This window comes from Larus michahellis, chromosome 2, assembly GCF_964199755.1.
Source record: "Larus michahellis chromosome 2, bLarMic1.1, whole genome shotgun sequence".
Lineage (NCBI taxonomy): Eukaryota > Metazoa > Chordata > Aves > Charadriiformes > Laridae > Larus > Larus michahellis.
The window spans coordinates 161,656,620-161,673,509 of record NC_133897.1 but is presented as its reverse complement, the minus strand read 5'-3'; the positions used below and the strand labels follow the sequence as shown (position 1 = coordinate 161,673,509).

The window sequence follows — 16,890 nt, the reverse complement described above, 5'->3', positions numbered from 1 at the left end:
CCATTTTCATGAAATTGGAATATTTTCTGAGTCTTTTAAACAAAGGAACAGCTGAAAATAATCTGTGCATAGCTTGTAGAACTTAAAAAGCCTGTGGAGAATACCATTTTAAAATAAATTAAAGTAAACATTTCTGCCATCGTGAATATCTGTGCAAATTTTGACGACGTATGTCACCAATTTTCAATATTGTAAATATAACTGGTTTGGTTTCTTTTCAGGTTGGGTCCAACTCAACTGAAGATTTTTACATGTGAATACTGTAACAAAGTGTTCAAATTTAAACACTCCCTCCAAGCACATTTGAGGATACATACAAATGAAAAACCTTACAAGTGTTCATACTGCAGTTACGCCAGTGCAATCAAAGCCAACCTTAACGTTCACATGCGGAAACATACAGGGGAGAAGTTTAGCTGCGATTATTGTACATTCACTTGTCTCAGCAAAGGCCATCTCAAAGTCCATATTGAAAGAGTTCATAAGAAAATTAAGCAGCATTGTCGCTTCTGCAAAAAGAAGTACTCAGATGTTAAAAATTTGATCAAGCATATCAAGGAAACACATGACCTTCAGGATAAAAAGGTGAAGGATGTTTTTGATGAGCTTCGCTTGATGACACGAGAGGGCAAAAGACAACTTCTTTATGACTGCCATATTTGTGAACGCAAATTCAAAAATGAACTCGATCGTGACCGCCACATGCTTGTTCATGGTGATGAAAGGCCCTTTGCTTGTGAGCTCTGTGGTCATGGAGCCACTAAATACCAAGCCCTTGAGCTTCATGTGCGAAAGCACCCATTTGTATACGTGTGTTCTGTGTGCCTGAAGAAATTTGTCAGTTCTGTAAGACTCCGTGCTCACATCAAAGAAGTCCACGCAGATTTGCAGGAGAGTTCTGTTTTTAACAGTTCGATCAATCAGAGTTTCTGCTTGCTTGAGCCGGGAGGGGATATCCAGCCAGAAGCCCTTGGTGACCAGCTAGCCCAAAATGCAGCTGCATCAACTGTCACGAGTGCTGATGCTAGTAACACACCGCAACCATCTGCTTGTAAAGGTGAATCAACAGCTGCAGATGTAAACCATAATGGTCAACACAATGGTGACCTAAAAATTGGTACGGTTCCTTTGTTAGAATTTGAAAACCCTCCGGCGGAGAATGTCACAGAGATGCTGTGTCAGACAACAGACATTCAATCCTGTGTAGCATCAGATTGCTTTCTCCTCAAAAATGGTACTTCTGGTTCTGATGAGTTAAAAGTGTCTCCTGCAAATGAAGAGGAGGTTAATCACTGCAGTTCTGTGAATGAGCAGGGTGAAGACATTCAGCTTTTGCTGCCTGAAGACAAAAGTTTAAATCCGAGTCAGAACAATGCAATGACTGAGAACCTTCCAGTGTCTGAAGAGAGAACTCAATCTGGTCCTTCTAGTGAGTCAGAAACAAGCAATCCGCCAATTCAGAATTCAACAGAAACTACAAATCCTTTGCCAGCACCAGAAGCTAACGCAGCCGTCGGTCCGCAGGCAGCCCCTTCTAATGCAGCTCCATCAGACAGCGGCAGCGGAGCTGTTGCCTTTATGCAGATCTTGGATAGCTTGCAGAAGAGACAAATGAACACAGAGTTGTGTGAGAGAATAAGGAAGGTTTATGGAGACTTAGAATGTGAATATTGCGGTAAGAAGCAGTAGAATTATGTTAGGTTTTTTAAAATGTTATGTAGTGGGCCATCTTTTTCCTTCTCCTCTGGTTTATAGTGTTTGATATATTTGTGTATCTTTGTAGCAGTATTTATTTTGTAGTTCAGTATGGATTCTGGGGTCCAGTGAGATTTACTTTGTGCTGTATAAATACTGTGAAATGACTCAAATCTCAAAAAAACCCCACTAGCGGAGTATAGCATAGCAATGCTGTGTTAGGCTTAATTTTACATTGATGTGGAATTTGATAAAATTAGATTATTTCTGTCCACGTGCCTCTCCCCACCTCATCACTTTCACTGGGGCCAAGCACAGCAGATTTAGGCATGTGACCAGCACGCGTTGGTCAGTGCTTCAATGCTCAAGCTTCATTATCAGCTTTGTATAAAATTCAGAGTCTTTTTCATATGGTATGGAAGGATGTGTGATAATACAGTCTGTGCTATACATATACTGGCATATTTTTGTGTACTTGCTTTGAACCAATTTTTTTGAAACAATTTTCATTGTGTTGTATCAAATCAAAACTGTTCTAACTGTAACTGGTTTTCTGAGTTTATGGAAGTGGGAAGAATACACCATTCCCACTTATTCTAAATGAAATTTTGTGTTTACATAACTGGAAGGGAAACACTTTAGGATTTATCTTGTGGTTCATCCTTGAGAAGGGAAAAGAAAAACTGAAGAAAAAAAAGAAAGTTTTGAAACACCATAACATTGTACGTTAGATAAATTGCTATGCACTTTTTATTTTTGGTGCTATTATGTCAGAAAAGCTTTTAGGAAGCAATAGCATACATAGGAAGTAAGAAAAAAGATTTTGAAAGTCTCTTTTAGTGTGCAGTTCCTTTCAGATCCTTTGCATAGAATAGATTTAAAGGACTTTCTCATTAGGAAAAAGATCATTGATATGTATTAAAGTTGCCCATGTTAGGCTGTTTCAGGACATAAGACATGTTTTTAGACAAAAGTGGGTTTTGTAAACATATTTTCAGTCGCGAAGTATCTTTAGGACAAGTTTTCATTACAGACAAAAGGGACAGGATTCAAACAGAAAATTGGGTATGTATTGGAATTTTCATTAACAATTGTTTAGAACTTACTTTCTTCATGTCTAAATTTATTTTCAGGCAAGTTGTTTTGGTACCAAGTGCATTACGACATGCATGTTCGTACGCATACTCGAGAACATTTATATTACTGCTCCCAGTGCAATTATTCTTCCATCACCAAAAATTGCCTTAAACGTCACGTCATTCAGAAACACAGTAATATTTTGCTGAAATGTCCCACAGAACATTGTGACTACTCTACTCCGGATAAATACAAGCTCCAGGCACATCTTAAAGTTCACACAGAACTGGTAAGTAACAAACAAAATGGTATGTTTGTCTAAATTCAGTGTCACCATCATAGTGTTTGGAATAGTGTGGCAATATTTGAAGACATAGGTAAGAGTTCTTACCTGAGCTCCCTCTGCATAATTCTGTGCAGGGAATACATGAGTTACAGCAACTAGATATTTCACAGAATCATGGAGTGGTTTGGGTTAGAAGGGACCTTAAAGATCACCTAGTTCCAACCTCCTGCCATGTGCAGGGACACCTCCCACTAGACCAGGTTGCTCAAAGCCCCATCCAGCCTGGCCTTGAACACCTCCGGGGATGGGATATCCACAACTTCTTTGGGGAACCTGTTCCAGTGTCTCACCACCCTCACAGTAAAGAATTTCTTCCTATTATCTCATCTAAATCTCCCCTCTTTCAGTTTAAAACCGTTACCCCTCATCCTATCGCTCCACTCCCTCATGAAGAGTCCCTCCCCATCTCTCCTATAGGCTCCCTTTAGACACTGGAAGGCTGCAATAAGGTCTCCCTGGAGCCTTCTCTTCTCCAGGGTGAACAACCCCAACTCTCTCAGCCTGTCCTCACAGCAGAGGTGCTCCAGCCCTCTGATCATCTTCGTGGCCCTCTGCTGAACTCAGTCCAAGAGGTCCATGTCCTTCTTGTGCTGAGGACTCTGGAGCTGGACGCAGTACTTCAGATGGGGTCTCACGAGAGCAGAGTAGAGGGGCAGAATCATCTCCCTCGACCTGCTGACCATGCTTCTTGTGATGCAGCCCAGAATGTGGTTGGCTTTTTGGGCTGCAAGCGCACATTGCTGGCTCGTGTTGAGCTTCTCATCCATCAACACCCCGAAGTCCTTCTCCTCAGGGCTACTCACACTCAATCCATTCTCTGCCCAACTTGTATTTGTGCTTGGGATTGCTGTCACCCATATGCAGGACCTTGCACTTGGCCTGGTTGAACTTCATGAGGTTTGCACAGACCCTCTTGTAGTAGTTTCCAGTAGAGTATGTCTGTATCCATTTTTTCCCTTTGATTTTCCCAGTATTCTCAGATTCTTTGAGTTTTGAGGGAGCAAAATGTGGTCTGGTACTATTGTTACTTTACTTAATTCCATGGACCTGAACTTCCTTCCTTCATAAATAGATGGCTATGGTAAAATGAAAATATGTTCCTCTCTTAAATACTACAGACAGAAGAAGCTGAAGTTGTTGAGAAGAATTATTTTTTTTCCCAGTATCTTTGGCTAGTTGTAGCTGATCTCTTTTGACATCTATCATTTTCTGTTGTGGTTACAAAGATGAAGAGATCACGTTTTAAAGGCTCCTATCTTATTCAGTAAGCCTTCCAGCTCTGAATGCTGTGGTGTTAAAAACAGGTCTGGTCTACTTCTTCAACGTGCCCTGTTACACGTGTTCTTTGAGACTACGCGAAGGGCTGCATGCCTGACTGAAAGCCCTCTTTGCACAAAACATTGCTTTGTGATCTTGCTCTGAGCCAACATTGTAACATGAATAATCTTTGGGGAAATATGTTTTCTACATCAACCCTACTTGCATGTGTTTCAAAAGTATGTTTTTAAAAATATATCATGGTATTCAGAATAAGAAATATTTTAAAACTAAGGAATGGGAATGTTATTCATTGTTGACTAAGATGTTTTTTTAGAAGTGAAATTATTTACATGCTTTTCGTGCAAGATTAAGAAAAAACAATTATTTTCACATTATGTGTGTGATTCTCACACATCAATGTCGTCTTGCTTTTTCTTCTTGGTGTTGTGTTATTTTCCATGAGTAGCCCAAAGAGGTTAAGCTATTGTAAGAAAAGGTCTGCGTGCCATGAACTTCTTTTCCTACCACATGGCAGGATCCTCTCTGCTTGCAAAGGTATAATTGATCTGGGACATTCTAGACTTGTGTATACCCAAAGAGGTTACAGTGTGTGTACAGTCACAAGTGGTATGAATGCAGGTAAGCTCCTTCTTTTTCCAAATTGACCTCTAGAAAAGGGTGTTTGGCAAGAGCCTGCTCTCCCAGAATAACGAATTTATTCCACTTTTGACTGTAGTCTTTCCTGAAGGCCATCTGGAGTGCTTAGGGGGAGCATAGTACCTCATACGATTTTATATGAAGATACTGGTACTGAAGTACAGTTTAGGATTCCATAAAATGGTTGGCAGGCATGCTATTTGTACTTAAACTTTGTTGACTGATAGTGCGAGAAAATTGGCAGGAGCTACGTCCTCGCAATTTGGGTTTTTAGTAATTTGTGAGGTAAAATACTTCCAAAAGGCAATTTATCCTTCTTCTGGATTTTATTCTTATTCCAGCAGAGGAAAAAAGAATGCCAGTTGTTTAATAGCAGCACTCACTCTTCTATCCTTTAAGAACAAGGAAATACTCATACAGATGGGCCTTCCTTCATTTTCACTGTCATTGTCTTGTAAATAAGTCTTACAGACCCTTGATAGAATGCACCACCGATGACACATTCCTCCTCATCACGTGAGAAAGCAACATCACAATTTACTTCAAGTACTGTGATAAATATTGTTGTCACACTTCCTTTTGCTAGTGAAATGTAATGTTTGAATTAAAGATTTGTGTTGATTTTTTTCCCCGGATGTGGACAATTCCTGCACAGCTACTTAAAAAAGCTGTTAACAGACTGTGCCTAGTGGTTTCAGGACATCTTCTGCAGTCAGCAGGTAGGCTCTTGGACAACATTTCCCGCAGCTAAAGTTCCTTTAAAGGTGTTTGTAACAGAACAGAACACTTCACCTCCTACTCTTGTAAAGTACTAGTCTTTTGTAACTGCAGGAGAGCTTTAAAAAACAAAACAGGTGACACAAAAGGGAAGATTTTTTCCCCCTTCTGTCCCCCAATTCTGTAGGCATTTTAAACAGAATCTGAATCTGTTACAAAATGTGTGGAAAGCTCCCTTAATAGACATTCTTTCAGGCTGCTCTTGAATTTATTAAGTTTATGATGTCCATCTGATGGCAAAATTCTGTGTAAATGATGTCTGAGACTATTTAAGGAAAAAGAGCCTAAAATTAGTTACCTTATATCCTTATGTAAGTACCTGTTTTTCAAGTGTGATGAATGTCTGACAGCTCCCACCAGGAGGATCATTTTCATGATACTAAAGAGAACCAAGAAAATGCATTTCAGAATTAAAAGCAATGTGACAGCGAGATCTTTCAGAATTATGCTTACCGATGCTTACCCTCAAATATATTTGAGTATTTAAATGGATTGAAAAAATCATGTACTAGAATTTACTCAGTAACTAAACTTGGCGGTTTTCATATTGGTCCTTGTGCCCACTGCTTGGTGTATTTACTTAATGCATACCTCACTGAACAGGACCACTCATTCCAAAATATAGTACTTTAACAAACTATGCACCATTAAATGTGGAAAGCTACTTCAGTGTTAATTTTAGTTGGCAAAATCAATACTTAATAAATGTTAAACTTAAAGCTTCCTCAGAGACAGTCAATATCACAACCTCCGTTGAGTTCCTTGTATGAATGCATGTCTTTCCTTACCTTGTTGCTGGCTGCTTTTCAGCTGGATCCTTGTCGTCTTTGCTGAACAGGATGAATGATGGTTAATGAAAAGCAGCTTATTGTTCATCCCTGTCGCACAGTGTATGGCCACCCATTTTATTCTCTGTGCGTCATCCAGGTCTTGCACTGAATTTGGGGTTGTTTATTCCCTGGGGGATGATGAAGGGGACTGCGTATGCGCTGCCTGTTGCCTCAGTATTGGCTACACATCATTGTTACAGGGAAGATTTTTACTTTTGAAGTCTGGCAATTCAGGCTCAGCTTGATTTAAAACCAACATTTTGCATATATTCTCTGATTTTCAGTAGCCGTCTTTCACCTCTACATCTTGTGTAGTGGTTTTTGACAATTCTTGGCATTTATGGAGCTCTTTAGAAGTTCAGACCATGACACGTGTGAATCACTTCAGTGTCATAGTGCCTAGGAAAGGGGTGGGCAGTTTATAATGACTTTAGAGTAATTTATAGTTATGAATGAGGTAATGGTAACATTAGGGACCGGTTGTGGAACTAAACAATGCCGATGTAGGCACCAGAGTTTGTTTACAACCTCCAGTGGGTTTTACAATACTCAATATGCAGAGCACATAAACATCACAGAGGGGTTTGTGTCTGAAATTATTTTAAATCTGTATAGTAATAGATATAGTAATAAATCTGTATAGTAATAGATATTCCAAGATAAGCACCTCTGTAAAAAACTGGAGTTCAGACCTGGAACCGCCGCTTGCTCTTGGGTGCCTGTGTCTGCATTCACGTATGTTTCAGGATGTGAAAGATTCTTGTCTTCGGAAAGGTGCTTAGAAATTTTATTATGCTGCTGACCTTTCATATAATAGCGTAATTAGAGCTTTTGGTAGGAAGTGGGATACTCGAGCTCTGATTGCTTGTTTCCCCTTCCTGAGGAGCCTTCATTTTCAGACCGTCACCAGTCTGGCTGTGATACCTTTACCTCTGGAGCTCTGCCACCGCGTAGGCAAGAATGCAAGGTACTGGAGAGGGAAGGAATTCACCAAGAAAATCTATGGTCCAGCGATCAAACGCTTGGTTAGAAAATGGCTTTTGTTCTCGGTCCTTGCTTCCATAATGAGTTTCAGCTAGCCATTCATTTTTACTATTTATGTCATGATAAAATGCTTAAGCAGTACCGTCCGCAGGTGCTTGTCATTTTGTGAGCTGTGATTTCTGTTGCTTGCCAGACTTCATAAACGTCTGTCTAACCATTTGCAAATTTTTCCGTAGCCTCCTTCACACGTGTGCAAAGCTGCCTCCTGGGTACATCAGATCCGTTCAGCTAAGTTGCATTTTAATAGGACATCATCTTAAATCAGGAATCTTTTGTGAAAATTTTGATTTGAACGTCATGACAACTGTGGTGAAGATTGCCGGATGTCTTCACTCCTCAGAAATGTAACTCAGGGGCCTAGTTCTGTTCCCATAGACGTTAGAAATTAAATTTCTGTTGATCTGAGTGTGTGCAGGAGCAGGCTTTGGCTCTCTATTCCTCTATGAAATCACAAAATCAAATGTTGTGTTAATTGTGTTGCGGGAACTTTTGCTGGAAATCCTCTCGGAGTACCGATACTTAGTAGAGCTTTGTTTTATGGCCTGCTCGTAAAATCCTGTCACTGCTACTGAAAGGAGGGGAACGGATTGTTATTTCTGTAACATATTTGTCTAATTGGGGCCTGAACATTTTTTATGGCAGCCATGGTCTTAATTTTACATGATTAATGAAACTGGTAACAAAGCAGTCTGGAGTTCACAGAGTCTCTTTCAAAATTAGTGGCAGAATTGCCGTATACATCATACAACATACGGTCATGTGTATTCAATGTATGTTCATAAAAGAAGATATTTGTGTCATCAGAATGTCTCTTTACTGATGAGTGCAGGAGAATAGCTGCTGATGTTTCTGCTGTTTTGCCGTGTAGGTCGTATTTAGTACTATTTGATTCATTAAATAAACTTCATAGTGGTCTGTTGGTTTAAATGCTACATATACAGAGGGTTTTCATTTTTTTTTCGATGACTGTACACGAGTACACTTAGCCCTTGAATTATCTTGAAACATGTGCTTTAGAGAACCAAAATTCTCTTCAGAGAGCTGCAAATTGGTAATGCAATATAGCTGATACTTTCTCAGCACAATTTTAATTCATTCATATAAAGAGAAAGGCATCGTGATTCCTGTGTAAGTGGCCTTACTTTTTAATGAAACATAGCATAAACAAGAAAATTCAGTGACAGTAATAGATTAATCTTTTCACTGAGTTTAAGAATTTTTATGGAACTAATTTATTCCTGATTTGTGGAATGTGAACAGTAATTCCAGTCAGAAAGCTAGCTTTATTTTGGAATTATTTTAAGTTTCTTATATTTTCTCAAATTGGCTATTGGGGGGATTAATTAAATCTCAGGAAGTGTGGAAGAGACTTTGAAATTTAAGTAGCTCATTAGACTAGGCAGCTGGTCTCTAACAAAGGTAGATCCATCTCTCTTGATACTTCGCTTCTGTTTGTGCCCTTCAAAAAAAACCAACCAAATGCATTTAGGAGGCAGGCACTGCGATAAGGCACAGGATAAATAATTTATTCTTACCAGAGGAAAACTTGCCTGCTGAGAATGTGATGAAGGTATTACTACAACCTCAGACTAAGTCCTTCAAAGTGTCTCTATCATTGCCTATGACAAGGGCACTCTGAAGAGCTAAAGCTGTGGTGGGGGACACCTCCTTCGGGGTCTGTGTTGTGACCTGGGTGCTCTGAAATGCTTCCTTTGCAAGGGAGGATTTCCTAAAGGCTGGTTTTGAGAGGGACGGGATTACTCTGAAGGACCAGCACTGTCACAAGCTCTCAGGGCACCGACGGAAGTACACTTAAACATGCAAAACTAGTAACGTAAGCTCCATAAGTCGGTGGCACTGCCCTGAAAGAAGAACCATGAAAGGTTTGACTTCAGCTTCTTTCGATGAGAGACTGGAGCTTGACACATACGCTTTGAAGGCACTTGGTGCTCAGAAGCGCAATCTGTTTGTTACACCGCAGATCCCCCTTCTGAAGATCATTCACTGCAGAACTTGGTATAGATAATTTTCTAACTGGTTGAAGAAAGCTGTTTGGAGTATTTCGTTATTGAAAAATTTTGTTACCGTCATTATGTGGAAAGATTGTTCTTGGTGCCCGTGCTTTCATGTTGCTCTAGAGCTCTTGATGATTTTGATGTTTTCTATCAGGCCTAGGCTTATAGCCTTGCCTTCCTGAAGAGTACTAGCAAGGATGTAAAGTTGTCACAATTACAGCATTTTACTTAAAGTAGTGCGTATGGAATGGAGTGTTGTATTATTGTTTTTTTATGCTTGTTTAACTTTATGAAACAGCAAGGTGTATTAGTCCTAGTGTTTTGAGCACACAGAGAAATACTACAATGAGTATTAAAGACCAGCAACACCCAACTGTACATTAGAAGTATACTACTTTTTTTTTTTTTTAAATTTATTGTATATTTTGAAACCAGTTATATAGGAAGTTTGAGGAACAGACTGAGATCTGTCAAGAAATTTCAGCTGGCCCCTCAACAGCCCCTAAATGATACTGTGTTTATGTTTTTCTTACACATGCCAAATTGTGAACGTGATGGTACGATCCGGTCTTTGAAAAGGTGCAACCATTGCTATACAGCTTTATTAGAATTAATCTACAGTTTTTCATTTGAGCAACTTGTTTATGTAGAAATTTAAAATCATGAGTAGCAGGTTTAGGGATAATAGGTTGTATCATTTGAGAGACCATAATGCCGCAAATTAACAGCTCTTTCTTGAGAAGATTTTGTCAGCGTTGTAGGCTCCAGCAAGGATTCTCTGCTCTTCCTTCTTCACTTGAGATTCTCAGGGGTCAAGATGGTGACTACCCCAAGTCCATCACAGCAAGATACTCTCCTTGGCTCATGGTGGTTATCCTTTAGGACCTGCCATCCCCAGTCTCTGGTGCGGGTTTTCTCACAGGAGCAAATGGCCTTCTAACAGCACAGGCAGAATTCTCCTTGTGCCATTGCCATGTTAATGGCCATGAGAGCTTCATATTCCATATCCTACTGTCATGAAATTTTTTTATTGCTATTTCAGCCCATGACTTCTAGGGCTACCTCTGGTTTTAATTTTTAGGTACTTCAACACAGGGATTTCTTTCTCAGAGGTACAGGATGCTGAATGCAAATACCCGTATTGTATTCCAAAACCTGTTTGTATGAAAACTCCTCAGTTTTTGCTTTTTTTTTTTTTTTTTAAAAGGGCTGTGCATTTATACATGTATAACTGTGGAATATACACATATACACAATAACCTCCTTGTACATTTTTCCTTGCTATTTAGAGGTGCTGTTTGGTCTCAGGTCAGAAACTGATAGAGTGCAGGATTCTTATTCTCCTGTTAACTCCAGATTTCTCTTTCATAGCACAAGGTTCTGTCTCTTTTTGGTACACTAATCTTCCTTCCACACTCTTCGAGACGTTTTCTGTCCTCTTGAAATAACTAGTGAAACATCTATTCTATGGTTTCAGCTCACATTTTACAGTGATCTCTTGGTACTTTGGTAGGTACACGTCTCCCACCAGGTAATATGTTATCTGGTTCTCTGCCTAGTTGTCAAGACTAACTAGACTTTCTTCACTCCATCTGCTGTTTTGATAGTCCATTCATATGTTAATCTGGTTAATCTATGTTAATCTAATCGGGTGACTGGATGACCCACTCGTTTGATTAAGCATCCAGTCTGTTGTGTCGGCAAGTACTTCTGAAAAGAAGAACCTCTTCAATTTATACAATAACCGACAAAGATTATTATAAATTGGGTAATTTACCAATTAATGGAGAAAAGTCCTACATTTTTATATCGAGTTAGGTGCATTTGTAAAAACACCAAAATTACAACTACACTAAAATTGCATGTAGGAAGAAATTGCATCAAAACTCTCCACTTGTCAACTTGTTTGATGGCGGTAAAACTTCTAAACGTCAGTGACACTGATAAAAGCCAGAGTAGTCTGTAAGTTTTCAAATCAAAATAGGAGAATAATAGTTTATTGGTGATACATAAAATGCTGAATATTTATAAAGCAGTTAGAAATGTAGACGCTGAACAAGTAATGGCATCTGTCACTGTTAACTCTTCTGCTCGATTTCAGGCCGTTAAGTAGTATTATAAATGCACATACTGGTGGATGTGTTCAGAATAATGAGATGTGATCCTTAGGCTTCAGAAGGGTGGACTTGTGAAAAACATGAAAAAAAGTCTGAATATTACTTCTTATATCAAATACGTTTCCTTCTGTTATGTGACTTGATCTTTCGACTCTTGATTCTCTAAAGAGTCGGTCAGAAGATAATGCTTACATTTATTGTGCTTTTTCTCATGTGCTATAACTTGGAGCCTTTCATTCATGAGGATTAATGATGTGCTTAGAATACTTTTATATTTCTCCTTATTTCACTGTAAATATCCTCGCTTTTTCCTTAAAAACTGAACCGTCAATTATAACTTTGTTGAGAACCATGTATTACTGAATAACGACTATAGTGATTACAGCAGTGGACTGATAATACAATCTCTCTCTTTCTTGCTTGCTTAAGGATAAAAAGAGTTATTCCTGTCCCGTGTGTGAGAAGTCATTTTCTGAAGATCGACTTATAAAATCGCACATCAAGACGAATCACCCTGGTAAGAAAAAATCAAGGAAAATTTCTCAGTCTATTGCAATAAACGGGTAAAGGTTTAGAGTGAGCAGCGTAATGTGATTACATTCCAAAGAAAGAGAAGGAGCTATGTCTAATCTAACTGGTTTAGAGAATTGTATTTGGTTTGCAGCTGTTAGAATTTAGAGTGAAAAAAGTTATTGTTCCAGCTTGTGTGTTGTGGAGTGTATCAGGTAATTGCACTAAGAAATCTGTCTTCATCTGGCAAAGAACTCATTTCCAAAAGAGGACCTACGTGAATTCAAATTAAGCATTGGGAAGTTTAGAATTAGTCATACAGACATCCTGTAACAACACATGAGACATAAAATTCCCACTGGCCATACATAAACTGACAGAAATGCATTTATTGCCCATTATTTTGTCTGTAGGTAATTCACATGAATGCAGAGGTCCCTGAGCTGACTATGTGTGCTCAGTTAAGTGTGTGGCTGGGCTTTAAGTCCAGGGCCCAGTGAAGTCTGCAGCAGGGCTCTTACTCGAACCAGCTGTGATACAGCATGGCCAGTCTTAAGCTGGAGCTGACAAGCCTGGCTGGACCCAAGCTAACCACTGGAGTCCATTCAAACTGTGTTTATACCTTGCGTTCTAGCGCCCTGATTTACCAGTGCAAGCACAACATGAAATGAGTGCAGTAAGTCAGCGTGCTGTTCCCGAGTAAACAATCCTTTCTCAGATCTTGGGAGCTCAGTGCCAAAGTACCCGAGTGACTGGTGCGGGGACTGATTTAAATCGGACCGATGTGAACTTGGCAGAGCCGCATTTCTGTGTCTATGCTTTCCTTCTCAGTATCTGTTTGGATAAAAGCTGGATAAAAGTCCACTGCTACTGTGGATGAAGCAGAGCTGACTGCATTGGCCAACGTACTTTAATTAACTTATCTACTGTGTTACTTATCACCTGACATAATTTGATTTTAAGAAAAAAAAATACTGGCCACACTCAAACTGAGTTTGGGGAAGGAAAAATCCGGTAAAAATGACATAACTTTTCTTGTTTATGTCTGAAATACAACATAAAAGGTGAAGCAGTAGTTTATCTTCCTACTGCCACTAGATAGTGCTAGACCCGTGTTTTAAACAATTTTCCTTCACTTTAATTTCAGACTAACTCCCACTTTAGCTCTTTAGTTACCAAACCTCTTTATTTGCAGACCACTCTACAGCAGTGTGGTTGGAGGGCTTGTCATACATCAGGGGACATGTCTGATGCAGCAAATTGAGATGAGGAAAAGCTTGTGTGCTATACTGTAGTCAGTAGGTATGTCACCCAGTGAGCATAGAAATTGCATCTCAAGAGCTGTACCTATAAAGCTGTCTCAGCCAGGGAGTATAGGAGGTCTCCCTAAATAATGCGATCCATGAACTAGCAGTACATTACGTACTGTGCCCTTACTGGTTGCCATTGGTCTGCACTGGTCCATTGACTGCTGAATTATTACTGTGTGCTGTGTCTGGGGCCCAGAAATAGCAGTTAACTCTGGAGCACTGATGTGCTAAACTCATGCATTTAAATACTTCTGAACAATTCATTTGGTATCTGAATCCTGCTAAAAGTGTAGTGTAAATTTTTTGATCTAGCAAAGTGGGTTCTTTTAAACTCTGGGTTATAATAGAAGTAAGTTTAAAAAAGAAAATCTGCACAGCCTATTATTTTGTGTCCTCATTTTTAATTCATACGTTGTAGGCGAATAGAACTTAGAAGCAACATACCAGATTTATTAGATATATCTCCATGGTACTAAAGAAATACTACATCTCAGATGTGCTTATGCTGTAGTTATGCAACAACACTATTTCAATATATGTAGGAGAATTAATGCAGAAATCTTTTTCCTGTGCATGCTGTCCTTGTACTCGGGAGGAAATCCTTTATTCGTACAACATACTTAATTACAAGCCAAATAAATGTAAGGGGTCTGAAGGTATAAACTGTCAAGTACTGCAGTGGAGTGAGTACAATTGTTTTTAAAAATGTAAATGGGAAAGAATAAAGATGAAAGGAAAAATGGATACTGTTAAAAGGAATTGAATTTTAAAACGACATATCAAAAATTAATTTAAACTGAAACCCTTTCATATTTATCATTAAAATGCTATTTCTGGAGCTCTCCTCTCCTTCCTTTCTTAATATCATTCAGCATGACCTCTCTCTTGTCTGTTCTATTTCATCAAGTTGAAAATATGAAATAAAACAATACTCATTCCTCTTCTATGTTTGCAGAGAATAGGAGTTGGCTTGTGGTCCCCTGAAGGCAGTGGGACAAAAATCTGTGTAGACTTTGGTAGAGCAGTATTTCAAACCAAAGAGATAGGAGAGCTTGGCTTTACTGCCAAGTGATTTGGGTACACAGCAGTGAAGGAGGAGTCTTGGATTCTGATCCCAGGTTTCAGAATTATCTACCTTTCCATCCACTGTCTGATTTAATGTGACATTTGTTAATAGTTCTGAGACATGAGAGGCATCAGCTTTCATGGATCCCTACTGAGTAGACAGTAGCCTGCAATCACGAATGAAGGATCTAAACCATAGAAGGCGGATGAGGGTTCAGACTTGGGTCTGTATTTTTCTTTTCTGGGTACTTTAGAACGTATCTTTGCTCAGTTCATGGGCTTTTGTATTTCAATTTTGAGGCTGTTTTCCTTGTGCATATGAGTTCAGGCAGGATTCTTGATTTCACTCGGGGACCAATCATCAGGAGATTAGGTATGACAGTTTATATTTGGTAAAAATCCAAGTTTAGAATGTAACTTTCAAATTTTATAAGATTTTGGGCATAAGTCATCAGATTTCGTGTCTTAATGTTTAGATTGAATGTGTGCTGTACTTTCATTAGTCAAGTGATAGCATTTTATTCACCTGAAATGCATTGAGTAATTGGATTTATTTTTTAAAAGCATTTGGCAATGTTTTCATTATGTGTGTTTGGGACATTTTAATTTAAACTTCATTATTTTGAGCTTTTTCACTGTGCCAACCAAAACATTAGATCATATGAAAGAAAAACTTTGAGAGTTGAGTGTGTTTAGTCTGTGTTTAGTCTCCAAACAAAGGCTAGGAGAGGAATCTTAATTGCTGTCTTCAGCTATCTAATAGGAGATTAAAAAGAAGACAGAGCCAGAATCTTCGTGGAACTGTGCAGTGAAGGGACATGAGTTGAAGCAAGGAGATTCTGATTAGAAATTAGGAAAATAATTTTGACTGTAGAGGTGGTAAAGCACTGGAATGGGCCAAGAGAATGTAGAATGTCCATCCTCGGATATGTTGAGAGCAGGACTAGATATGACCCTGACCAACTTGATGATGTAACTTTGAAGTTGTAATTCCAAAGTTGTCCCTGATTGGAGCAGGTGACCTTAGAGGTCCTTTTCAATTGCATTTATTCTGCGAGTCTGTTTTTAACTTTGAAGTTTCTGATTATCATGCATTTTGATAATTGTAGCCTTGACATCTGGAAATCTGGGATGAAATCTTGAATAAAACCTTTTGAAAATATTGAAGAAAAAAGCGCCAAATTAGCTTATTGGGAAGTTCATAGTTGGAAAATGATTTCTAAGACAGTGGCACACCCAGGTGTGTTTTTTTTGTATATCAATTATATTTTTTTTTAGCCAGGCAGCGGGGACATTGAGTACAGAGGAGAAAGAGAGGAAGGACAGAACATCCTAGAAGTTCTAATGGAAAAAAGGTGCTTATGTTGTTTGCTCAGGTCTTATCTAAGAGGCAGTAGGGGAAGTAGGGCTTTAAAAAAGTTGGAGTGAATCAGGATGTAGCTCTTCAATATTACTTATATAACATAGAACAAATTCCCTCATGTCCTTCTGGTTTTTATTACTTTTCACTTTTCTCTCAGAGGTTTCAATGACTACTATTTCTGAGATTCTTGGCAGAAGAGTTCAGCTGAAAGGACTTATTGGAAAACGAGCTGTAAAATGTCCCTACTGTGATTTTTATTTTATGAAGAATGGATCAGACCTTCAGCGTCATATTTGGGCTCATGAAGGTAAAACTCTGCTTTTAAGATTTAGGGTATATCATCAGTCTCATATTCCACACAACCTCTGCTGACATAAAAAGGAATTCAAAGTTATCGCTATACCTGAATCAAAAACTTTAGGCTACAGTGGAGGTTAAATAATTAGTTTAATAGATTTCGGACACATAGGGAACTGTATGCTTATAATATGAATAGACAGCCTAAATGTTAAATAATGTTAATAAGTTTATGATTCCATTTTTATCCAAAACTCTTTCATAAGCCTCCATAAAGTATTCTAGAATAAATGCTAGTGAGGAGTGAATTAAATACATGCTCAGTCTCTTAAGACAAGTAATTTTCTATAACTTCTCATGAATAACTGCTGCTGCTTTCACATTTTTCCAAAAATACTTGGTCTGGAAATCTATTAGTAAAACAATTGAAATGCAGTTGCTTTGACGTATGCGTATAACTTCTGTGCATGTTTTAATTAAATCATGCTGAGCGTGGCAGCGAGCTGACATGGACATAAACAGCGATG

At 38.7% G+C, this 16,890-nt stretch overlaps 1 protein-coding gene across 3 annotated transcripts in view; it reads left to right on the top strand.

Annotated features, from left to right (window-relative positions):
* Positions 1-16,890, top strand: part of ZFAT (zinc finger and AT-hook domain containing) — a 98,090-nt gene that overhangs the window by 42,366 nt on the left and 38,834 nt on the right. For all 3 annotated transcript variants that reach the window (XR_012585800.1, XM_074577889.1, XM_074577890.1), the window contains exons 6-9: positions 222-1,675; positions 2,829-3,061; positions 12,248-12,335; positions 16,224-16,373. Coding sequence is in view for 2 of the 3 variants with exons in the window: in XM_074577889.1 (XP_074433990.1) it covers positions 222-1,675; positions 2,829-3,061; positions 12,248-12,335; positions 16,224-16,373 (1,925 nt within the window). In the remaining variant the exon portion in view is untranslated. The remainder of the gene's footprint in view (positions 1-221; positions 1,676-2,828; positions 3,062-12,247; positions 12,336-16,223; positions 16,374-16,890) is intronic.